This window comes from Cydia fagiglandana, chromosome 23 (assembly GCF_963556715.1).
Source record: "Cydia fagiglandana chromosome 23, ilCydFagi1.1, whole genome shotgun sequence".
Lineage (NCBI taxonomy): Eukaryota > Metazoa > Arthropoda > Insecta > Lepidoptera > Tortricidae > Cydia > Cydia fagiglandana.
Window position 1 is genome coordinate 1,599,370 of NC_085954.1, and position 26,500 is coordinate 1,625,869.

At 39.8% G+C, this 26,500-nt stretch overlaps 1 protein-coding gene across 1 annotated transcript in view; it reads left to right on the top strand.

The window, feature by feature from the left end:
* Nucleotides 1-26,500, top strand: part of LOC134675917 (ryanodine receptor) — a 196,179-nt gene that overhangs the window by 38,910 nt on the left and 130,769 nt on the right. The window contains exons 6-28 of the mRNA XM_063534261.1: nucleotides 2,313-2,390; nucleotides 4,884-5,002; nucleotides 5,631-5,700; nucleotides 6,607-6,806; nucleotides 7,805-7,987; nucleotides 8,689-8,860; nucleotides 8,995-9,164; nucleotides 10,205-10,329; nucleotides 10,943-11,146; nucleotides 12,417-12,586; nucleotides 13,283-13,473; nucleotides 14,234-14,374; nucleotides 15,318-15,472; nucleotides 15,992-16,133; nucleotides 17,444-17,654; nucleotides 18,375-18,452; nucleotides 18,741-18,871; nucleotides 19,653-19,743; nucleotides 20,473-20,622; nucleotides 22,694-22,847; nucleotides 23,860-23,987; nucleotides 24,683-24,763; nucleotides 25,250-25,349. Of these exons, the coding sequence (XP_063390331.1) occupies nucleotides 2,313-2,390; nucleotides 4,884-5,002; nucleotides 5,631-5,700; nucleotides 6,607-6,806; nucleotides 7,805-7,987; nucleotides 8,689-8,860; nucleotides 8,995-9,164; nucleotides 10,205-10,329; nucleotides 10,943-11,146; nucleotides 12,417-12,586; nucleotides 13,283-13,473; nucleotides 14,234-14,374; nucleotides 15,318-15,472; nucleotides 15,992-16,133; nucleotides 17,444-17,654; nucleotides 18,375-18,452; nucleotides 18,741-18,871; nucleotides 19,653-19,743; nucleotides 20,473-20,622; nucleotides 22,694-22,847; nucleotides 23,860-23,987; nucleotides 24,683-24,763; nucleotides 25,250-25,349 (3,244 nt within the window). The remainder of the gene's footprint in view (nucleotides 1-2,312; nucleotides 2,391-4,883; nucleotides 5,003-5,630; nucleotides 5,701-6,606; nucleotides 6,807-7,804; nucleotides 7,988-8,688; nucleotides 8,861-8,994; nucleotides 9,165-10,204; nucleotides 10,330-10,942; nucleotides 11,147-12,416; nucleotides 12,587-13,282; nucleotides 13,474-14,233; nucleotides 14,375-15,317; nucleotides 15,473-15,991; nucleotides 16,134-17,443; nucleotides 17,655-18,374; nucleotides 18,453-18,740; nucleotides 18,872-19,652; nucleotides 19,744-20,472; nucleotides 20,623-22,693; nucleotides 22,848-23,859; nucleotides 23,988-24,682; nucleotides 24,764-25,249; nucleotides 25,350-26,500) is intronic.

Sequence of the window (26,500 nt, forward strand, 5' to 3'; positions counted from 1 at the left end):
ATTGGACTCATTGGATACATTTATTCTTCGCGTCAGTATATCAGTGTTATTTTCATTCAATAACATTGTCTTCTCAAACTACCATAAATAATATTTATTGTATTTATTAAATATGTATCATATTTATTAAATATGATACAAATCCCTTGTTCCAGATCGTCCATAAAAATATACATACCTACTTACATCCTCTATAGATTTCTTTTTCTACAATATCCATCTAAAAATTCCCACTTTTACATTTTTTTTTTCTTTGTTTTTAAATAGCCTATATTGTGTCCCACTGCTGGGTAAAGGCTTTGTGCATGCTCCCGCCAGTCGCCACAAAATGAGTCCAGGTCGTTTCGCCATCTCATTTTTGGTCTCCTTCTGCCTCGGGTGATCTGTGGTACCCATTCGGTCGCTATTTTGGCCCATCTGTCCGGGTGCATCCAACAGATATGTCCCGCCCAATCCCATTTGAGCTTGGCAGCCTTCACACCCACATCTGCGATTCCAGTTTTGGAGCGCAGCTCTGTGTTCCTTACCCGATCGATTCTACAGACTCCTAGTATACTGCGCTCCATTGCTCGCTGACAAATCTTGAGTCGGGACTTTTGGACTTCTGTTAATGACCAAGTTTGGGCACCGTAGGTTAGGATAGGCAGAATACACATGTCGACGAGTTTTTACATATTAACAAAATTTTCACGTCTAACTATTATTTGTTCTTTAGTTTTTAATACAACATACATACATACATGTCTGCTGTTTATTCAATTCTAACCTCATTCAAACAATCATGAAGGCCCATTTTAATCTCATTTTATGTAGTGTTAACTTTTTATATAAGCTGGCAGCTTTGTAACTGGCGGCTACCTCGCACAACTTATCAGCATTGCGATACAGCGAGGAAATGCCGCCAGCATCCTTGGCACAATTGCCTCAAGGACCTATTCTAGTTTTAAACTAGTTATTAATTTCGTTTAGTAGTACCACTGTATATATCTTGTATGTAAATAAATGCATTTTCATGATAAATAATAAATGATTTATTTACAAACAAGATATGTACAGTGGAATTACAAAAATAAATATAATAACTAGCTTAAATGCCTTTTTACATTAACTAAAATTAAAATATTAGTGTTATAAATATTGAACAATTCTTTACTTAATCAATTTTTTGTATACCGGGTGTAGCCTGTAACACGAGCAAATAAATTAAAACATAGATTGTACTCCTCAACCGGTGACACTTTTGTTCAACAACTTTAAAAAAATATTAAGTACTTAGACTATTTTTCGTACAAAATAAATATTATCTTCAATGGACGCCATCGCCACGCCATATCATTGTGATTGACGTTGCTTGTCACGCCTTAAACATAACAAAATTCGCAATATTGCATCTTTGAATAACTTTTAAAGTGTATTAAAAATCAAACTACAAGTTATTTTTAAAAGTCGCTGAACAAATGGTGGGTAGTATGAGGACTACAGCCTACAGTTTAATTTTCTGCTCATGTTACAGGCCACACCCGGTATATATTTATAGCCACTATTGTTACCATATTAATGTATTTACTTGAATGACCTGTTCCTTTGTGTTGTTTATTGGTTTACATTTCCAACTTATATTTTTTCCTCTAATAACATTTAATTTTTTGCACCTTCATGTACCTATTCCACAAAATGTCTACCTTACTTCCTTTCATTTGTAGTTTTCATTTATATTACAAGCTTTTATTTAGTTTCACCTGACCGTTGTCTGTCTGTCTGTCTGTAATCAAATCATGCAAGTTAAATTTGATCCACTTTCCGGTTTCCGATTGAGCTGAAATTTTGAATGCATGTATAAATCGGATGACAATGCAATATTATGGTGTCATCGAGCTGATCTGATGATGGAGACAGGAGGTGGCCCTAGGAACTCTGTGATGAAACAACGTAACCGAATTGTGTTAGGGGTTTTTAGAATTGTCTCGATGAGTATTAGTTGTCTGTCGTAAGAAAAGTACAGTCAGCGATAAAAGCTTGTACCAAAAATGTTTTTTTTGCCAGTAACTTATTTTAAATAATGTACACACACTCGCACACTCTTATATATCTGCTATTTTAAATTATAATATTATTCTTACATTGATAAAAATACATTCCTGACATGAATTTAATTCCTTAAACATCCTTATCTGCTTCCTAAAATATATTATTTTAAATAAATATTGCCATTCTATACGATATTTCTACAACAAAAGAACTTAAGTAAAAACGTAACCAATATTCTGAATATAACCTAAATAATATATATTTCCATGTATCCTTCATTTCAGGGTAAAGGCACGGGGTCTGGACACAGAACCTTGCTTTACGGCAATGCTATTCTACTGAGGCATCTTAACAGTGACATGGTGAGTATATTTTTTAATATTTAATTAATAAATCAAATGAAAAAATCATGTGGAAAAAATGAGTGAAAGAAGGCTAACAAAGAGAGTGTATAATAGTTAGGGAGGCGAGGTAGCTAAATGGCGTAATTCAACGGCGCCGTCGAGACCTATCAAAATCGAAAGATAAAATAATTTCGAAAAGAAAAGCTCGTATGGCAAAAACCATTTTAGCGGTGGGTTTGGCGTGCACGGTTTTTCAAAAATGTTAAAAAAAACAGTTACTTGGGCATTCTCGAGCGCGTCAGATATTCATACTACGTATGCCCCGAGTGCCTCTGATAACAACGGTATACTAATCTGCCGGTTTGCGTGGTGGGGGTAGGCATATAAAGTAGTCAAAAATGCAAAAAAAAAAATTTACTCGAGCGCGTCAGATTTTCGGAATGGGTGTTAAGTAGGCCCCAAGGAAGCTTCCTTTAAAAAAACTGACGATTTCGGCGTGACGATAAGTTACGATGAATTTTTGAAAATGCAAAAAAATAAAGTTTTTTTGAAATACTCGAGCGCGTCAGATTTTCATAGGGGAGGTTTATCTCGGTATCCTGAAAGCATATTTCTTTAATCTGACAAAAATGTTGGTGGGTTCTCTTAATCTGACCGAAAAAGGTTTTTTGGTTTCTTTTTTTTCCTTTCTTTCTCCTTGATAAAATTTCTTCAATCGGCGTCATACTGAGGGCACATAGGTCTACGTTAGGGGACCATAAACATATATATATATATATATATATATATATTAGGGTGTACCGAAAATTAATTCCCTTCTACCGCTCTTTCCCCACCATCAATGTTGCGAAATAAAGGAAAAATACTGGTAGGACGGCATATTTCCGCGAAGCGCTCAGTCTGTATTACATGTTTATGGCAAATTCCTCTTTTTTGCTTCAATTCTTCACTTCGTTTTGCTTACGGTACGTCCAAAAAACAATTTGAGGATCAACAGGCTATTGAATAATATACATACATGAAACTGTACATGTTAATAATAGTTTTGTATACAGATACGCGTAACTTTTTCCGAGTCCACGAAAATTGTCGCGAAGCTTTAGAAAAAAAAAAATTGAGATATAATAAAAGTCACATAATTTAATCATCGTTATTTCATATCAATTTTTTTTAACACCCTCAGTTTTCGAGATATACTCAAAAAACCGGGAGTTTGAGTTTTTATGATGCTTCAAGTCAAAAAGTTTTAACTTTGGACAAAAATGTAAAGAGACCTTTTTTGTGTAAAATAAAATTACCTTTTTTGTTTATTTAAACTTTTTTTTTGTAAAATGTATCGTTCGCGACTTATATGCCGCAACGCGTTCTTAGGAAGACGAAATGGCTCCTCCACACTTCCGGTCATGCGGAAACCGGCAGATTTTGTATTTTTAGTAAGTTTTAGATTATATTCTTCAAAATAAAAAAAAAAAAAATCGCGCTCGAGAATGCCGGATTAACGTTTTTTTTTTACAATTTCGCGACCCTATAACTCGGCGGCGTCAAGGACTTATCGTCAGATTAGTTAAATTTAGTCTTTAAACACTAAAATCAACCCCCAATATCTTAATCTGACGCGCTCGAGTATTTCAGACTATCCATTTTTTTTTACTAATCTGATCGTCTATCCTAGGCGCGCGTCACTACATATAGAGCTAAATACTTTACAAGGTTGTTCTATTAGGTCTAAGGTATCTCTCATATCTTAAACTGCCACGCTCGAGTATTGCCGAAAATTCCCCTATTCGCCTCCCTAACCATAAGGGAGAAGTGGAAGTGGGAGTTGGAAGGGGTAGACCTCGGCGCACTTTCTCTGATCAGATCGGGGAAATCGAAGATGTGAAGAAAGGCCAGGTCAAGAGCACCCTAAACCGGCGAGCGTGTATGAGGAATGTTATGAAAGTGAAGGAAGCGGAAGAGGTATGTCAGGATCGTAGCAAGTGGAAATCCGTGGCCTACCCCTCCGGGAAATAAGCGGGGTTATATATGTATGTATATATGTTAAATCTTGATAAAGGTGACGTTCGGATGTCTACTGAATTACTGTTGCGACGTCGTTTTTGCCGCCTTGATATTGATATAATTTGTTTAGTAAAACTATTGAAGGAATGAACGTCATAAGCACGGCAGTAAAGCGGCAAACGTTACTCCTTTTATCAAGGAAATTGACATCCTTTTCGACGCCTTGTCAAACACAAAACCTGTCACTCAGACGCCACGTCACCGAAGTGTGAACTGAAATTGAACTTAATGCATACACACGTAGGTCTATGTTGCTCTGTGGTCTGTGACCGATTCGTCCGTCTTTGGCGTTGGACCTGCGGTGCGGATATATCGGTCTTTGGCGTCCAAAAGGTTAATACAGCGGCGGCAGAGATACAAGGAATTGAGAGTTCTTGCATTGCTGTCATAGACTCACGAAAATTTTGATACATTTTTACATTTATAAACATTTATTGTGCATAATTCCAGTACCTGGCATGTCTATCAACATCGTCATCCCAGGATAAGTTGGCGTTTGATGTCGGCCTCCAAGAACACTCACAAGGCGAGGCCTGCTGGTGGACTCTTCATCCAGCCAGCAAGCAAAGGTAACATTCAGTTTACAGTAGCTGGCTCTGTCGACATCATCCTAAGACAAGTTAGCGTTTGATGTCGGTCTCGAAGAACACTCACAAGGCGAGGCCTGCTGGTGGACTCTTCATCCAGCTAGCAAGCAAAGGTTACAGTAGCTGGCTCTGTCAACATCATCCCAGGACAAGCTAGCCGATTGACGTCGGTCTCCAAGAACACTCGCAAGGCGAGGCCTGCTGGTGGTGGTGGCCAGCAAGCAAAGGTAACATTGTATTTGAATCCATTATGGCATATAAAACAGGTTGTACGAGGGTACCAAATACATTTTAAGCCATATTGTACTTAACTATACTTATGTTTAAATTGTTTAAGTACCCCTTGGTGCAAATTATAAAACCTAAAGTACTGGGATCTCATCTGTCATCAACAGTCCTTTGAATATCAACAAATATGCTTCATAACATCTTGAAAACTTTATCAAACTTTACTAATACGCTCTTCTCGAACTTAAATGCAATATCATCCAATCCAATCTGAAACTTATTTGTCAAGAAACAAAGTTGATATTCCTAGTAGACCTGTATGTCTCTTGTTTCCTTTTAATATTCCTGTCATTTTACTATGTAATGCCTTATTTAAATACAGATCTGAGGGTGAGAAGGTGCGAGTGGGCGACGACCTTATCCTCGTTTCAGTGGCTACGGAGAGATATTTGGTGAGTTTACATTACAAAAAAAATTAGTTATAATGATTTACATGGTCACTAGATTCTCTGTAACCCTGAATATCCACACAAATGCTAGCGGCCATATAAAATCAGCCGATTTACACCGTAAATATATACTAATGTTTATTAAATACAAAGCATTTTCTTGGGAACCATTAAAATATTAATTTCAAGTCAAGTTTATAGTTTACAAACAAGTCACGCGTGATTCGAACGTCCGGATAGAAAATAAAAACTTATGGTAAAAAATTCTGTGATATTACAGAAACCTCATGGCGCAAGTCCGACTCGCATTTGGCCGTATTTTGGATACATAATATATTGACAGATAATGATAACACTTCATTTTGGTTTCCCGATAACACGTCGCCCGAGTGACTAAAATCTATTTTTCACCTCAGCAGCTCGAACAAGGGTACTTTGCTTCTTAAAAACAGTGAGCAAAATGCGATTTTGCTCACTGAGTCATTTTGTCTCACTCAGTGAGCAAAATCGCATTTTGCTCACTTAGTGAGACAGTATGAGTGAGCAAAATCGCATTTTGCTCACTGAGTGAGACAAAATGTCATTCAAGTGACTTTTATAGTCAAATGTCATTTCAACATGCGGGGTCTAATACAAGTTCGATATACTTGAGTTCTATTATCTCTGTCCCTCTAGGTATGTTCTCACTGCTTAGGGTGAAAAATTTTGTGTACTACACGAGATCAAAGTTATTTACATCTCGTGCGCTTTTGAATCCCTTACTACGCTCAAGATTCTAAATTAGATTCACTCGCTACGCTCGTGAATCTATTATACAATCTTTCGCTTGCACGGGACTCAAAATAAGCACTCGAAGAAATATCAAACTTTGATCTCTTGTTGTACAAATAACTATTTATTAATTTCCAGCACACGACGAAGGAAAACGAAGTATCCATTGTAAACGCGTCATTCCACGTGACGCACTGGTCGGTGCAGCCTTATGGCACCGGTATTTCACGTATGAAATACGTCGGATACGTATTCGGTGGAGATGTACTGAGATTCTTCCATGGCGGTGACGAGTGTCTTACTATACCAAGTACTTGGAGTACGGAGGGTGGGCAGAAGTGAGTATTACATTTTTAAAAGGGAGGGGTATGTACAGTCGCCATAAGATACGTCGGAGCGGCCAAGGTGTTAACAATATCTGAACACGCACTCTAACGCCCTGACAATAGAGGCGTGTTCAGATATTTGTGAGCACCTTGGCCGCTCTGGTATATCTGTGGCCCATTTTATAAAGCTACAAGTTACAATTTACAAGCGGAAGTCTCTTTCTAACCCTATGTTTTAGAACGAGACTTCCGCTTGTAAATTGTAACTTGTAGCTTTATAAAATAGGCCACTGATGGCGACTGTACCTAACGCTTACAGTCAGCAGCAGAAGTTACTAAGCGGGCGAGGTGTTCAAAATTACCTTGACGCGCTCTTAATTACTAAACAATAAAATCGCGTCAAGATAATTTTGAACACCTGGCCCGCTTAGCAACTTCTGCTGCTGACTGTACAAAGTGTTTTTGTGTGATCATACTAGGACTATTACATACTGACGGGTGAATATGTATGAGAATGTAGTTCATAGTTCATACCTACATAAAACTTTTATTGGGCCAGCCCCGAAATCGCAATTATATGTCAATGTTTTTTATGTAACAGCAGATATTTGAAGTGAAAACTTCTTTAGCGGCGCTGTGCATTTTTTGTGATTGGGAAAAAATGTTAAACTCGCGAGAGCGTAAGACGTAAGACGCTTCGTAAGATGGACACGTGATCTGATCGAAAAACTGTTACAATGTCATTGAGTTTTCACTTCTGCCGGCACTCCCGGAGTGCAACCCGTTGTTTTTATTTCGAGATTTCCGGGTTGGTTCAATAGCAACAATGTCTTTCATATATTATAGTTTTCTTTTTACTCATAATAAAAATTGTGGTTGTGTTTGCCGCTCCCGTATTGGCTTACACAGCCACGAAAACCGTTGTCTCCCTACCTGACACTGCTTGTATAGTCTGTAATAGACTCGAAGGCCAATGATGATGATAATAAAAATTATATCTTTGTTCACAGCATCGTGGTATATGAAGGCGGCTCAGTGATGTCCCAAGCCCGTTCGCTCTGGCGCCTAGAATTGGCTCGTACTAAGTGGGCCGGCGGCTTCATAAACTGGCTCCATCCTATGCGCATACGGCATATCACTACTGGCAGATACCTTGGAGTTAACGATCAGAATGAGCTGTATCTTATACAAAGGTAAAACAGCACCACACTGTCGTATTTTACATTATCTACAAACTTATTTTTAAAAGTAGTTAAGTAACCAGCTTAGCTAAAGCCTCCTGACCTGACACTAGTAGACAATAGCTTACAATGTATACAGGCTTTCCGGCTTATAACCTCTAGCCGCCCATACGTCAAACCTTGCCAAGCAAAATGAAATTTTATTTTGTCAATCCAAAGATTAAATTAGAATGGAACAGGAGACCTTTTTATAGGTCTCTGGGCGGATAGAGGTTAAGATATCTTACCTTACCCAGGGTTTTTGGCGTTGAGTCTAAGGTACGGCATTATACTTTGGGGAAATTTTCAGCTGACGAATTTTTCATTTAAAGAACATATTTATTGCTTTAAGGAGAGCCTCATAGTTATAATTTTCAATTTCTCCCTTGGCAGGTACAGCAAGATGTAGTGCGTAATTATTTTCCGTCGTATTTTCTCGGAACCATTCGTATTTGTTATGCTACTTCAGTCAACCTCAGTACTTTTTGTACCGTGACTGACTGAAATAGCAAGACACGTTCGTACTTTTCCATGAACATACGATGGAAAATAATTATGCACTACATCTGTACATTCAATTGACCATTGGTAGACCTTAAAACGTAGCAGTAAGGTATATGAATTGTCAGTTAATTGTGTCGACGGTGGTTCTTATGATCTCTTTCTTTAAACAGAGATGAAGCCACAACAGCATCCTGCGCGTTCTACCTGCGCCAAGAGAAGGATGACCAGAAGGTGGTGCTTGAAGACAAGGACCTCGAGGTCATCGGGTCGCCCATCATCAAGTACGGGGACTCCACTGTCATTGTGCAGCACTCGGAGACCGGTCTCTGGCTGTCTTACAAGGTAACTAGCGACCTAGTTACACAAAACCTTAACAAATTATATACTTAAACCTTCCTCTGACTTTACTCTTCCAATACCCATCTCCCATAATTTAGTTTAGATCCGACAATTAATATTTAATCATTCTGTTTCAGTCCTATGAGACGAAGAAGAAAGGCGTCGGTAAAGTCGAAGAGAAGCAAGCGATACTTCACGAAGAAGGCAAAATGGACGACGGACTTGACTTCTCCAGATCTCAAGAAGAAGAGTCGCGTACTGCTAGAGTAATTAGGAAGTGTTCCTCGCTCTTTACCAAGTTTATCACGTGAGTTTTAACCTTATTTCTATAACGTTAAGGTACAGAATAGAAAGGGTTGATGACTCACGTGTAAAGCAGAGAATCGCTCAATTTATCACGTGAATTTGGACCTTATTCCTATATAAATAGGGCTGAGAATAGGTAGGCGAGATGGACGTTAGTTTAGACTTAAATCTCAAGATGAGGAGTCGCGTACTGCTAGAGTTTTCAGGAAGTGTTCCTCGCTCTTTACTATGTTAATCACATGAGTTTCAACCTTAATACTCTAGTATATGGGCTTAAAATAGCAAGTCACAACCACAGTTCAATTTGTCTAGATCGAAATAAGAGGAATTGTGTACGACGAGAGTTGAATTAATAATTTATTAAAGAAGTAATTATTCCACAGCCTTTGAAGAAAACTTCAGCTTTTAAGTATTTAAACGCGAGTTTAAGGAATAAGACCTATTAATCAAAACTCATATTATACAGTAAACCAACACAGTGGGATTACCCAAAAACCTTCTCAAAAGCATACATATCACCAAAAATATTAGTGCGAGCGCACATAAGGTTAACAAATGAAGAACGAAGATTTAGGGCCGGTTGCACCAAACTGTTCGTATCGTTAAAGAGTTCGCTAAATTTTTATGTTTGGAAAGTTTCATAGTAAAGCGCCGGGGCGCGCCGGCTGACGTTGATCAGTCTGTCAAATGTGGTCGGTGCAACTGGCTCTTAATATAGGACTTAGGGCCAGTTGCACCGACCACATTTGACAGACTGATCAACGTCAGCCGGCGCGCCTCGGCGCTTTACTATGAAACTTTCCACATATAAAAATTTGGCGAACTCTTAAACGATACGAACAGTTTGGTGCAACCGACCCTTAGCCTTTAATATGGATCGCGGCCGCGTGTGCCCGGGCCGGCGCGCGGCGCCCCGAGCCCGAGGCGAGCAGGAGACTAGCGGCGCGCCGGCGGCTGCTGGCGGGGCTCCTCCCCCCGCGGGCGTCTGATGACGTTGTAAGCAGCGGCGCAGACAATATTGATGAAAAATCCTTTTTCCAGTGGCCTTGAAACTCTGCAAGAGAACCGGCGTCACTCTATGTTCTTCGCATCCGTGAACCTCGGCGAGATGGTCATGTGTCTCGAGGATCTGATCAACTACTTCGCTCAACCTGACGAGGAAATGGGTAAGTCACAATTTTCTATAATCGAGTCTTCGAGCGTATAATGTTAGCTGTTATCGACTTTTTGATACCGCTTCATGGAATGAGAAGAAATGCTTTTATCCTGTCATTATCACGTCGACAACCTCGTCCATATTTTGTGTAGTTTAAACTTGTAGTTTTTATTTGGTTTAATCAGAAAGAAGTACCTACATTTTGTTATTGTTCGTCTCCATAAAACACTGCTTCATAATTATTGCAGAATATGCTAATGTTTAATGTGGAGCCATGGCGTTTTGTCGCCTAAATAGTGTTTAATTTTTAAGTTTATAACATTTATATATGTTAGTCTGTAAGGTATTTGTAAAATGGGCCTTGTTGCCTGATTTAAAATGTTAAATTAAATTAAATTTTACTTCAGCTTTGCAATATGTAAACTTACCTGTTTGTAGCGATACGGGAAAAACTAAAATTATTGCAATAAAGGCATGCTCATTGGTACAACAGCATCTACTTTTAGTCTGCGTAACACATTGCAAGATTGAGATGGCTATAAAAGTAATAAAATAAGCCCAAAATTTTCAAGAATAAGTCCTTGATTTTGTAACCTATTTTCAATATTATTCTAAATATCCAGAACACGAAGAGAAACAGAACAAGTTCCGGGCCCTCCGCAACCGTCAGGACCTGTTCCAAGAGGAAGGCATCCTGAACCTGATCCTCGAAGCCATAGACAAGATCAACGTCATCACGTCACAAGGGTTCCTGGCCGGGTTCCTGGCTGGAGACGAGTCCGGACAGAGTTGGGAAATGATCTCTGGATACCTGTACCAGTTGCTTGGTAAGCCATAGAACGTCATCACGTCACAGGGGTTCCTGGCCGGGTTCCTGGCTGGAGACAAGTCCGGGCAGAGCTGGGAGATGATATCTGGATACCTGTAACAGTTGATTGGTAAGTCTTAGCCGTAGACGTTATCACATCACAAGGGTTCCTGGCTGGAGACGAGTCCAGACAGAGCTGGGATATGATCTCTGGATATTTGTACCAGTTCATCACATCACAGGGGTTCCTGGCCGGGTTCCTGGCTAGAGACGAGTCCGGGCAGAGCTGGGAAATGATCTCTGGATACCTGTACCAGTTACTTGGTAAGCCATAGAACGTCATCACTTCACAAGGGTTCCTGGCCGGGTTCCTGGCTGGAGACGAGTCCGGGCAGAGCTGGGAGATGATCTCTGGATACCTGTACCAGTTGCTTGGTAAGCCATAGAACGTCATCACGTCACTAGGGTTCCTGGCGGGAGACGAGTCCGGGCAGAGCTGGGAGATGATCTCTGGGTACCTGTACCAGTTTTTTGGTAAGCCATAGAACGTCATCATGTCACAAGGGTTCTTGGCCGAGTTCCTGGCTGGAGACGATTCCTGGACACTTGTACCAGTTGCTTGGTTAATCTTAAAAGGAAGTACCTCAAGTATTCATCGTAGCAGCCAAGTCTCTCATTCTACGGATCCTTGCACCTTCTTCGGCTACCTAAGTGTTCCAATTCTCGGCGTTCATCAAGTACATACGTTTCTGAGCGGCTACCGCGAAAACCGAAATTCGCTAATTGCGGGGATCTTTCTCTTTTACTCTAATGAAGGCGTAATTAGAGTGACAGAGAAAAATCCCGTTGATCAGTCTGTCAAGTGTGGATGGTACAACTGGCACTTAAACGAACTTGAAATTAATTTTTATTTTATTTTATTGTTATTTTATCCATTTTAGGGATAACAAACAGCTATACAATACAGTGTTACATTTTGTAGTAGAATTAAAATTAACTTAATGCATAACCAACGACATTATCCACGGATTACAACAAAATTATGCAATGGTTGGCACAAAACAGGGAACAGTTAATTATTTGATGTACATTGTAGGTACCTATTTATTTAAACAGGGAAAAATTATGTGCTAAGTTAGTTAATTGTTTCCTTCTTGACAAATATAAGCACATGTAATAAGTGCGAGGGTGCCAAACTGTGTAATTTTCTTTAACCATGGAACGAAAGAAAAAGGTACAACTAACAAAATTAAATTAAAATACATACTTATTTCTTCTTTCTTCCACAGCCGCCATCATAAAGGGCAACCACACCAACTGCGCACAGTTCGCCAACTCCAACCGCCTCAACTGGCTGTTCTCCCGTCTCGGCTCTCAAGCTTCAGGGGAGGGCACGGGAATGCTGGACGTGTTACATTGCGTGCTGATCGACTCACCTGAGGCGCTGAATATGATGAGAGTGAGTATTGGATGACAAACATTTTGATAAAGTCACAAAGGATTGTTGTTCATAGTAAGTGGTATGGTTCACAAGCATCGGGGGAGGGCACGGGAATGCTGGACGTGTTACATTGCGTGCTGATCGACTCGCCTGAGGCACTGAATATGATGAGAGTGAGTATCGGGTGACTAACATTTTGATAAACTCTAAGGTTAGTATCGGTCATTGTGGGTAAGACTCGACTCGACTATGGGTATAAAAATGCTGCATGTACCATGTACCTATGGGTACATCTTTTTTTATAGCTTTACATCAATTGCGTGCTACTTATTGCTTAGGATTATAGAGGAGGTCAATGGTCAAGTAATGCTTAGATTATTATCAAAATGGCATAATCCGACACTGCTAGCGTCCAAAAAAATCTTTAGCCAATAAAGCTTTTGGGAAGGAGTAAGGAGTGTCTCGGAAACGACTCTAACGATTTCGATGAAATTGGCTATATGGAGGTTTTCGGGGGCGATAAATCGATCTAGCTAGGTCTTATCTCTGGGAAAACGCGCATTTTAGAGTTTTTAAATATTTTCCGAGCAAATCTCGGTCTCCCAGATCTTGACTATAAATTGGACTGCTCTTTCGAAAATAATTGAGTTACTTATGACGCGGACGTAATCATAGAGCGAACGTATTATTAATATATAACGTATTTTTCCTCAGGACGAGCATATAAAAGTAATCATCTCTCTCCTCGAGAAGCACGGTCGCGACCCAAAAGTCCTCGACGTACTGTGCTCTCTATGCGTCGGTAATGGCGTCGCTGTGCGTTCCTCGCAGAACAATATCTGCGATTATCTACTGCCGGGGAAGAATTTACTGCTACAGACGGCTTTAGTGGACCATGTGTCAAGGTAAGTACTTTATTTTAAGGCAATGAAGTTCAATTTTGAATGATGTCAATAGATTTCACGCAGTGTAGAAGGCAGTAAACTTAAACTAGTGAGCACGGTCGCGACCCAAAAGTCCTCGACGTACTATGCTCTCTATGCGTTGGTAATGGAGTTACCCGACACTATGATAAGAATAGGAATAAGAAAACACATCAAAAAGACAAAATCATAAAAAAAAAGACATAGAGTTCCATTTTTAATTATTTTAATTGTGCCTTTCTACAAGTTCAGGCGCATCAACGGACTGGCTTACCATGAACAGTGAATAGAATTATAAATTTACTGCTTACGTAAAGAGGTATTTTCTATAGGGTATTATGCTGTATTTGAAATAAATTATTTTACACCATGCATGGAAAAAGCACCAGATAATTATTAGAAAAACATAGGAGTTATTTTTAACCATAAGTTTTATTTAATAAATTGGATAGAAATATAATAAGTAGGTGAGGTGACCGTGACGTCACGATGTAATGTTTCATATAAATTCCATATTAGCTAATCATTTTGACAGTTAGTTGTAAAAAAGTACCTGGGGCCCGTTTCTCAAAAGCTTGTAACTTGTAATACAAGCGGATGTCACTTTTTGACAGCTTTTGTTAGAAAGGGACTTCCACTTGTATTACAAGTTACAAGCTTTTGAGAAAAGGGCCCCTGATGTGACTTGTAGGAAAATACCCTATTACTCTAAAGTCTTAATTAAATATGTTTTTCTTTACAGTGTTCGTCCAAATATCTTCGTGGGTCGCGTGGAAGGTTCAGCCGTGTACCAGAAATGGTATTTTGAGGTCACAATGGACCATATTGAGAAGACGACGCATATGATGCCGCATTTGAGGATAGGATGGGCCAATACTGCTGGGTAAATATCAGTTATGTTTCACTTCATATACAGAGTACCCAAGAGGACAGTGGCGGACTTACAATCCTTAGCCGCCCATTTCTCAGCACCCATCATATTGACTACATTTTGAGTTATTTCTTGTTATCATCAGCGAATTTTTTGTCACAATTTGCCGCCCCGAATATCTTACCTCCCGGGCCTACTTGGCCTTAGGGCGAATCCGCCACTGCAAGAGGAACCTGACGGAAAAAAGAAGCAAACCTTATTGTTAGATTAGACTATAATTAAATTTGACCAAAATCTTTTTTTTTAGATAATTTTGTATACTTTAAACTTTAGTTGTCAAGCGGACCCCAGGCTCTCATGAGCCGTGGCGAAATGCCGGGATAACGCGAGGAAGAAGAAGAAGAATTTTGTATACTTTAAAAAGTAAAACTATTGCTTAAATTTTACTGAAAAGTTGTTTTTGGTACGGACTCGTTTTGCAAAGCGTTCTTTGTCGCTTTGATGTCATAAATAAGGATATACGAACAACCTAGACTGCGCTCACGACGCCGCTGCACAGTTACAATTTACAATTTTGACTATTAATGTAATACCTTTAAACGAGCAATTCTTGGTTATTCATTTATTTATATATACCTATATTTCGGCTCTAACGATTTCGATGAAATTTGCTATATGGGGGATTTCGGGGGCGATAAATCGATCTAGCTAGGTAGATCTCTTATCTCTGGGAAAACGCGCATTTTTGAGTTTTTATATGTTTTCCGAGCAGAGCTCGGTCTCCCGGATATTTCATATACCATGTACCATAGCCCACACCGTTAACTGTACATCGGTGGATCTTATGCCTTTTGTAATAAGGTCTTTAGTAAGGTTAAGGAGTCTTGCTGTTTGTATCTTTCGAATCTTCAGTTATCAATTTTAATAATTAAACAAAAACTATGTATTTTCCCAGCTACGTCCCCTACCCTGGTGGCGGTGAAAAATGGGGCGGCAACGGGGTTGGAGACGACCTGTATTCATTCGGCTTCGATGGTGCCAACCTCTGGTCTGGCGGCCGCAAGACTCCCGTCAATAGGAACTACGCAGACGAGCCGTTTATTAGAAAAGGTACCTTATTGTCCTTGTCACAAGGTTCAGTTTCCAATACAACGCGACGGAGCGGACTTGGTGAACGGAGCGCAAGACGTCTTTAAGAAAATGCTGCTTGATTATTTAGAAAAGGCACTTTATTGGCTTTCCAAAAGGTTCATTTTCCTATACAGCTGGCGCGGCGCCCTGTGATAGTTTGGTTTCACTAGAAAAAGTATCTTGTGTCCATTATTATAAGGTTTAGTTTCCAACATGACTATATTAATACCAGTTTGAGGGAAACTCACTAGATGGCATTTAAATCTAAAAACACAATGACATTGTCCGTCACACGTGACGTCACTCAAGCGCCCTGCGCCGCCTAAACGAAACAGCAGGCTCAGGCATACATTTTCGCCGCGCGGTAGAGAGAGAGGGTTACGCCTTACGCTGTCTCGAGTTTAACATTTATTCCCCACCTTCAAAAGTTCACAGCGCCGCCAAAGAAATTTTCACTTCAAAAACGAACTATAACCATTAACCACATGTCCGTTTCAGGTGACGTCATCGGCTGCGCGCTAGACCTCACCGTACCGATTATCAACTTCATGTTCAACGGGGTCCGGGTAACGGGGTCCTTCACCAACTTCAACCTGGAGGGAATGTTCTTCCCGGTTATCAGCTGCTCGAGTAAACTGAGGTGAGTCAACCGGTTCTTTTATGTTATTCAACGGCATCCGGGTAACCGGGTCCTTCACCAACTTCAACCTGGAGGGAATGTTCTTCCCGGTTATCAGCTGGTCGAGTAAACTGAGGTGGGTTAACCGGTTCTTTTATGTTATTCAACGGGGTCCGGGTAACCGGGTCCTTCACCAACTTCAACCTGGAGGGAATGTTCTTCCCGGTTATCAGCTGGTCGAGTAAACTGAGGTGGGTTAACCGGTTCTTTTATGTTATTCTACGGGGTCCGGGTAACCGGGTCCTTCACCAACTTCAACCTGGAGGGAATGTTTTCCCGGTTATCAGCTGCTCGAGTAAACTGAGGTGAGTCAACCGGTTCTTTTATGTTATTCAACGGGGTCCGGGTTACCGGGTCCTTCACCAACTTCAACCTAGAGGGAATGTTCTTCCCGGTTATCAGCTGCTCGAGTAAACTGAGGTGAGTTAACCGGTTATTTTATGTTATTCAACGGCGTCCGGGTAACCGGGTCCTTCACTAACTTCAACCTAGAGGGAATGTTCTTCCCGGTTATCAGCTGCTCGAGTAAACTGTGGTGAGTTAACCGGTTCTTTTATGTTATCTTATCTTTTAGGCACATACAATAAAATACTAAGTCTTTCAATTCGTACAAAATTGTTATTGTTATTGTGTGTCTGTACTGTATTGTTGTCTATGATCTATTTATTTTACCATTTGTAAATATAATCTATCGTGTTTTATGGGTGACGCTGACGATACGATACTTACTATACTTCCAAAGATATTTTTCCAGTGGGAAATTGACCTAAGTAAATTTTTTGTCTGGAAGCTGTTTTAAACCCTGACGCAATGAGAGGGGTGTTATACGTTTAATGCCTATGTCTGTCTGTGGCATCATAACTTATAAACGGATGGACCGATTTCGACGCGGTTTTTTTTACGTGAAAGCAAGTTTCCTTGCGGTGTTTGTTAACTATGTTTGATAAAATTTGATCCAGTAGTTTGAAGAGTATCAGGTCTTTTTCAAAATGATGTAAGACATTTTTTTTTATTATGAATGGGCTTACTCATGGCCACAGACTAGCCGAGGCGTAGACGTGGCCTACGATGGAGCGAGCTCGCCCAGAAGGTGCCTGTTCACTCTTGATTTGGTTCATTTTTGTGTAGAAAGTATTTTTTATTTTAAATTTAATAGTTGTTATGGAAACTTGAATTTTCAAAAGCGTCACAAATGTAACCCTCATTGGGTTACATTTGTGACGCAATAGTAGTTATTTATAGTAATTATAAAATGGCGTGTATCTTTCCAGTTGCCGCTTCCTCCTAGGAGGCGAGCACGGCCGTCTCCGCTACGCGGCACCCGAGGGCTACTCACCTCTAGTAGAATCCCTCAACCCTCAGCAAGTGTTGAGCTTGGAGCCTTGCTTCTACTTTGGAAACTTGGCTAAAAGAGCCTTAGCCGGACCACCGTTGTTACAAGATGATACGGCTTTTGTGCCAACACCAGTTGATACAACTCTGGTAAGTTTTATCGCCATCTATTGGTTACTTCATAAACTATGAGGTACTGAAATCTATTCAGCAAGCGTTTGAGCATAAAGCCTTGCTTCTACTTCGGAAATCTGGCAAAGCGTGCTTTAGCTGGCCCGCCTCTGTTGCAAGATGATACGGCTTTTGTGCTTACACCAATTGATACAACCCTGGTAAGGTGAAATTCATATGCATTTGCATTTTTACGAACCTGCCCCCCTTTAATCCTACTTTGACTTCTAGATTGGAAAACATATGACATAATGATGACTGACATTTAGATTTCATTCTAGAAAGTCTAGACTTTTTTTTTTGTTTGACGGTCGCTTTGTGAAATTCTTAGTGTTAAATTATATCTGTTTAAAAATCCAATGTTATTATATAATAATATTAACATCAATAAATTGCTCTGATAATTAGATTAAGATAGTTTGAGTTTGATGCAATATACGATAATTTCAAATTCAGCGCGAGACTTGCTTGCTCAGCGCCACTTGCACCATCCTACTAACCCGGGGTTAAGCGCTTAAACCGTTAACCCAGTGTCAAATTGTACTGATAACCATGGTAACTTCGGGTTTAACCGGCTAACCCCGTGTTAGTGAAAGCAATTGGCTTTAAGAAATTCTAGAAAATAGTCAAACCCCTCCCTCCCTCCCTCATCAAAACATACATTTACCCTATCTGACATATTAAATGGTTCTTTTGCAGATTACCTTGCCTTCGTACGTCGAGCAAATCCGGGACAAATTAGCTGAAAATATTCACGAAATGTGGGCTATGAATAAGGTAAGACTTTTGCAACTTCAAAACGTACATTTAGTCAGCAGCAGAAGTTGCTGGGCGGGCGAGGTGTTCAAAAATACCTTGACACGCTCTTATTCTCTTAACAATAATGTCGCGTCAAGATCATTTTGAACACCTCGCCCGCTTAGTAACTTCTGCTGCTGACTGTACGTCGTCGTTGAAAAAGAAGTCTTTAAAGCGTCTATTTAACTTGTTAAGTATAACCAAATTTACATTAGTCGTGACCTTCGAAACTGAACTTTATAAATATAACCATAAATCTCATTTCAGATCGAAGCCGGCTGGATGTATGGCGATCAACGCGAAGACCTCCATAAGATCCATCCCTGCCTGGTTCCCTTCGAAAGGCTACCCGCCGCTGAGAAGCGATACGATATACAGCTCGCGGTGCAGACGCTCAAGTAAGTTTCAATCTTATTTCAATGTAGTAGGGTCTAATATTGAAGTACTCCAACGTCGCTTGCTTCCGTTCGGTTGTTTCTCAGTCGCTCAAGCTACTTTTTACCTTATATATACTGGTATAGGATTCATATTAAGAAATTAGGAGAAACTAAGTAAGAGGCTGGGTCGCCATGTAATGTGGGATGGTGAAATGCACCATCGATAATTGAGTAATACGGATGGTTTACAAGTTATTGGTCTACAGCCCGCAGAGCCACTAGTTTATTTATTTATTTAATTAGATGTAGAGTTAGACCAAGAGAAGTCTGCAACGATTTGATAGCACACGCAGTTCAAGTGTTATTTATACGTCATAAGTTAATAAAAGATTGACGTTTAAAATAACACTTGCACTGCTTGTGCTATCAAAATCGTGACTTCTCTTGGCCTAACTCTTGATTGATTTCTGGTAAATCTCTCGGATATAAATCCATTTGGCTTACTCACAGACAAGACATCCTCCAGACTGAGCATAGTAGCTCTACCCCCTCTGCCACAAATATATGGTAGCTTTACTCCATTTTCGAGTCGAAAGTGTCTTTGTGTGACGTCCGTGTTTTGAACGGACCAATCACGGCACGGGACTTTGCTCACCTCGTCCCGCGCACCCCCGCATTTTTGGCATCATCGGTTGCATGAAATAATTGCTCTAAACTCGGTCTAGGGGATTCCTAGTCTATGGTGTATGTATGTATAAATCCATTTGGCCTACTAAACCAATGTCCTTTTATATCGGTACAGGACAATTTTGGCGCTGGGCTACTACATCAGCTTGGACAAGCCGCCGGCGCGCATCCGAAACGTCAGGCTGCCTAATGAGCCCTTCATGCAGGTAAATTTGTGAAAAGAACATCAATACTTATTGTTTCTTTTACAAATTCATATTTTGAGGATACTTTGTAGGGTTTTTACAAGTTTTTATTTAGCTTTAAATGTTTATTTGTTTGGGTCAAATCTTGCAAGCTAAATTAAACCTTCTTCCCATTATTCAATTAAGCTGAAAATTTATATACCTACCTACATATGTAAATTGGGTGACAATGCATTGAGCTGACCTGATGATGGGCACAGGAGGTGGCCGTAGGAATTTTGAAATAAATAAAACAAAGGGATCTAATTGTGTTTGGGTTTATTAGAATCGTCTCGCTTAGATGCCTGTTGAAAGAAAAACACAGTCAGTGATAAAACCTACATTTTTTTCAAAAAACTTTTTATTTTACAAGCTTTTATTTAGTTTCACCTGACCGTTGTCTGTCTGTCTGTCTGTGTGTAATCAAATCTTGCAAGTTAAATTTGATCCACTTCCCGGTTTCTGATTGAGCTGAAATTTTGCATGCATGTATAAATCGCATGACAATGCAATATTATGGTACCATCGAGCTGATCTGATGATGGAGACAGGAGTTGGCCATAGGAACTCTGTGATGAAACAACGCAACCTAATTGTGTTTGGGTTTTTTAGAATTGTCTCGATGAGTATTAGTTGTCTGTCGTAAAGAAAGTACAGTCAGCGATAAAAGCTTGTACCAAAAATGAAATTTTTGCCAAAAACTTTTTACAGTCAAACGGCTACAAACCAGCACCTCTAGACCTGAGCGCTGTCACCCTGACACCGAAGATGGACGAACTGGTCGACCAGCTGGCCGAAAACACACACAATCTTTGGGCCAGGGAGCGCATTCAGCAGGGGTGGACTTATGGTCTCAATGAGGTTGGTATCAGTCACACTTAGTCCGAAGATAGACGAAATGGTCGACCAGCTGGCCGAAAACACGCATAATCTTTGTGCCAGGGAGCGCATTCAGCAGGGGTGGACTTATGGTCTCAATGAGGTTGGTATCAGTCACACTTAGTCCGAAGATAGACGAACTGGTCGACCAGCTGGCCGAAAACACCCACAATCTTTGGGCCAGGGAGCGCATTCAGCAGGGGTTTACTTATGGTCTCAATGAGGTTGGTATCAGTCACACTTAGTCCGAAGATAGACGAAATGGTCGACCAGCTGGCCGAAAACACGCATAATCTTTGTGCCAGGGAGCGCATTCAGCAGGGGTGGACTTATGGTCTCAATGAGGTTGGTATCAGTCACACTTAGTCCGAAGATAGACGAACTGGTCGACCAGCTGGCCGAAAACACCCACAATCTTTGGGCCAGGGAGCGCATTCAGCAGGGGTTTACTTATGGTCTCAATGAGGTTGGTATCAGTCACACTTAGTCCGAAGATGGACGAACTGGTCGACCAGCTGGCCGAAAACACACACAATCTTTGGGCCAGGGAGCGCATTCAGCAAGGATGGACTTATGGTCTCAATGAGGTTGGTACCTTGATACATACATACATCACATACATCACTGGCTCCGTGACCCAAAGAGGATCTTGTACCTTGATAGTCCTACTTAATTGTTGATGTATGTTATAATCGCCAAATACTTCGACAAGCAACGCTAATTATTTCGATGACAATTGATATGTGAGCAAATTGAACTTTTAAGGGGCCCACTGATTAACAGTCCGCCGGACGGTATCGGCCGACAGGCAAGTTAGAATAAAATTTTGACAGTTCCGAACAACTGACAGGCCGATACCTTCCGGCTGACTGTTAATCAGTGGGCCCCTTTAGTCAACTAAAATACTGATGACGTCTATGAATGACATTTATGGAAAGTGATTTATTACTCATTATACTTTCCTATGGTTTCATTTGTGTATCTATTTACCTGCTTTCTTTGCTCCTGCTGACAATTGTACAAATGTCGGAAGGTTTCCAAAAAGATATACGGATTTTTCAAAAAAAAAAACACTAGTATTTAAGGAAGTTTTAATATTGAAAGTAGAACATTTCATTTCTTATAGAGTCGCCATCAGATATATCGGAACAGCCAAAGTGCTCACAAATATCTGAACACGCCTCTATTGTCAGGGCGTTAGAGTGCGTGTTCAGATATTGTGAGCACCTAGGCCGCTCCGATATATCTGATGGCGACTGTACAATATTCTAATTTTGGAAACGTTCCATTCCATTAGTACAAGAAGACTGAAGAGGCAAGAGGCCACAACGATCTTAAATTCGGTGGCTGGGACAGTCACACTTAGTATCGATGAAGTACTACTAGGTGTGAGGGTCACAGCACATTGGGTTTGTAGACATCAACTGTAGAAGAAAGAAGATTTGCCGAAGATTAATTTGTGTTACCTTTATTTCATCGATAAGACCGCCTTGAATAATTTTACGGTTTAGACTCACTTGTTTTTAGTCACTCGCGCGACATGTTTCGGAGAGCCTAGGTCTCCTTCCTCAAGCACTAACAGTGCGAGCAGCGGTCACGACGGCCGTGTATCGCGTACTGCGGCTCGCCGCGTCGCACGCTGCGCGCGCGCCGAGAGAACACAGAGTCTAAACCGTAAAATTATTCAATGTTAGTATGTGTCACAACAGCTTAAATTCGATATGACCGCCTGATGCTACCTATATTAATATTGTTAATTTGTTTTTAAAAAATCGTTTTCTGTGTGGTGTAATAATAGTTATTTACGATACAAGTGCGAAAAAGAGGAAATTACCTATTCGCACTTGTACTGTACAACGTTTTACAGTACATACGGCCCTTTAAACTTTTGACATACGCACGAAAAGTGCTATTTTATGCACTAGTGCGAGAAAATAGGACTAATTGTACTGTAAAGAATATTTACTTATTTAAGCTCTCCAGTAGCGTAGGGCCAACGCTATAAACTATAACAAGTTCCTTATAAAGCACATCATAATTTTATTCCACGCAGGATCCCGACATGCACCGGTCTCCCCACTTGGTGCCGTATCCGAAAGTCGACGACGCAATCAAGAAAGCTAATCGTGACACCGCGTCCGAAACTGTCCGTACGCTGCTCGTGTATGGATATATGTTGGACCCGCCGACTGGTGAACAACACGAAGGTGAGAAGTTCAGAGATTATTTGCAAATATAGACGTATTTAATAACCTTCATAGCTTAAAGGTCCTGGGTACTTAGCCAACATGCCAATCGTTAACTCTTCGATATTAGTGGGACAGAGACATTGGCGTTTCGTTCGCTACGGAGCGTAAACGACTGACAAGTTGGCTAGGCACCCTGATTCGGTAAGGACATTTATTTGTGTCATGTGAGCATAAATATTTGTAGGTATAGTGTGTAGCTTTCAAACAAAGCTCGACGGCTAATCCTATTGTCTATTGTTAAGTAAAACCGCACGTGCTACTTACCTGCAAAAAAGGGTCTTCATTATTCTATTTGGCACCTGAGCGCGGGCTAGTCCAACGCTCAAAAAACCAGTGTAGGTGCGCTCTCCGATAACGCGCCTTTGTTACGCATCTCGATGACACATTTTAGATTGGTTCTGTAGCGTTCGACTCGCCGGCACTCAGTAACCGAAGTACGTATTTTTTATGCAGGTGGTTGTGGCACGTGGCACGAGCGGTTTTACTTAACAATAGACAATAGGATTAGCCGTCGAGCTCTATTTGAAAGCTACACACTATACATGAGTTATTAATGCTCTCTAGATATGTGTTGAAGTATTATACAAGTGTCATTTAGTACCCCTAAAACAAGCTTTGTTAAGCCTACTGTCTGAGTTTTTATTACTATTTCTATAAATAAACCGGCCAAGTGCGAGTCGGACTCGCGCAAGAAGGGTTCAAGGAAAAAACGGAAGGCACAGCAGGAAAGGGAAAAACGGCAAAAAAACACGTTTGTTGTATGTGAGCCCCACTTAAATAATTACTTTATCTTGTTTTTAGTATTTGTTGTTATAGCGGCAACAGAAATACATCATCTGTGAAAATTTCAACTGTCTATAGCTATCACGGTTCATGAGATACAGCCTGGTGACAGACAGATAGACGGACAGAGGGTCCTGTTTTTACCCTTTGGACACGGAACCCTAAAAAGCGTTTTTTTTCCTTACAGCTCTCTTGCTGGAGGCTTCGAAGCAGAAACAAGCCGACTTCCGAACATACAGAGCCGAGAAAAACTACGCCGTTGGTTCTGGCAAGTGGTACTTCGAGTTCGAGATACTCACGGCTGGGCCCATGCGGGTGCGTGATTTTAAAAGCCTTCTCGTGTCGAATGGAAGACCCTATGATAGTTCCTTCATGTTTCTATTAGTTGGGCTTAATTTAAAAATAATTGAATAATTACTTTATACTTTTAAACCGTTACCAGTATAACTAAAAATCAAAATATCTCATAGCTTTCACATTATTTCTTTGATATTATAGAATAGTAAGGATAATGATTGATCAGATTAGCTAAATTAAGTGCAAAAACATACATAAACAACTAAGATACCGAAATTGAATACCGGTTTATTTGTATGAAAAATATACCTATATAGGTACTTAAATTTTTAAATAAATTTTACGTAAAATTTATTCGCTATTCTATATATCTATTCTCCGTATAAAAAAGAACTGTCGTAACAACGGAATCGATGCGAGAGTATAATCAGAATAGATATCGAGACTATTTTTTACATTTCTGTTGTGATGTTATTTGTAACAAACTACGATTGTGTCGCTTAACTTCAAACTCGGGTAAATCCATTGGACCCTCTCAGCAAATATCTACCCTATTACGTTTTCTTAATACCAAAATCGCATAATCTGACAGATGGATTTAGCCGAGTTTGAAGTTAAGCGACTCGATTATACTTTCAACTATTAAGTAGTAAAGTTACTTATTATATTTTATTTTACAAGAACTTTTCTTACTCGTAACTATTTTCAAATAGGTTGGTTGGGCACACGCTGACATGGCTCCCGGTATGATGCTGGGCCAAGATGAGAACTCCTGGGCATTCGACGGATATAATGTAAGTTCAGATGTCCTTCATATGGTACATATTGATACGTTTACAAAAGGGAGCAATGTTCGATATATTAATTTAGTAAAAGTTATTTGAAATATGCAAATTATTTCTTATATTCAGAGTGTTTCCACTGGTACAGTGTACCGTATTATATATCCTTTATTCTTATTATGGTTTTAATTTGTGATACTTTGTTTTCAGAAATTTCTTTGGTATACTTTAAAGTAAATTTTAGGATACCCGTTATTTTTCTTGAGAAATAAATAAATGAACATCAGAAATGAGCATAGGTTTTTTTATTAAAAAAAGCAGTTTAAAAAATATTTTACAGTAGTTTTTGACACTCAACGTCGGTATTCCCAGTATACCTACGTCATCAATACTATTTTAGAAAAATCAGTAATCCTTGAAAATGTCATGTAATGGTCAAAAAACGAACAAAAATCACACACACCTGTCAAATGTAACAATGTTGATTGTCTAACGCAGTGCGTTAAAGTGCACGGCGGATCGAACGACAGTTTTGGACAGCAGTTCAAAGTTGGAGACATCGTTGGCTGCTTCCTAGATGTACTCGACCAAACTATTAGTGAGTGGCTTATAGACGCCAGCGATGTTTCTCTGATATCATTTAAAAACATCAAAAAACATGGTAGTAGAACCTTTTGACCTAAATCCTTTTTGGCAGGCCGAATTTTACTGGCAAGAATAAATTGCATTCAGATGTCCTTTTTAACGGACATCATAATCAAAATTACATGTAGGTGCTTGCCATCAGAGAAACATCTTTTATGAATAAATGTGTACTTGTGGTAACAATACTTGTCAATAAAATCGTAATGTTACATCCCTCTTGTTTTATATGTATTCTGTGTTGTTTTTCTATCCTATGTGAAATTATTTATTTATCCGAATATTTAGAGTAGCTGTGGGCAAAAACTATTTTATACAACCTTAGAGTAGTATGTCAGTGGAGTGTGAATTAAGATTTATATCCCTGGCTTAATTACCTTTTCCAATGTATCTGCAACAATTATTTGGTTAAGTGCAAAAAGCACAGTCAAGGTCATTATCAATAAAGCACAAATTTAGTCATAAAAGTGTTAACACATTTACAAATCGTTACTTTAAATCTTATATTTCGTTCATAAAAATTAATTGTTTTCATTGTAGACGAAACGATAGGTGCACCTGGTTGGTTAGGTCTTACTATTCCCTATTTGAAAGTGTAGCTGAAATATTGTTCTATATATGTCTTTATTTTCTAAACGTACCTTTTGGTTAGGGCGACAAAGAACAATTATAAACACCTTCCAACATACCTTCGATACGAGATATATTTACGTGTGTAGAGTTAGACCAAAAAAGTCTGCAGAGATTTTCACAGCACACGCAGTGCCAGTGTTAAAATAACACCTGCACTGCGTGTGCAGTCAAAAACTCTGCAGACTTTTTCTTGGTTTAACTCTACCTACATGTTCAACTTGTGTTATATTTTGCCTATGTATCAGAATATAGGTCTTATTTTGTATTAATTTGTTATTTCAAGGAGGAAAAAGTATACAGCGGTAGTACGGAATCGTTTGGCAAGCAATGGGCGGTGGGTGACGTGGTCGGCGTGTTCCTAGATCTGATCGATAAGACGATAAGTACGTTGAAGCCGTTAACGGCTGTTGACATTGAGCGACTTGCGACGGCGGCACATTGACATAGATATCCAGGGACTGTCTTTACGGGCAA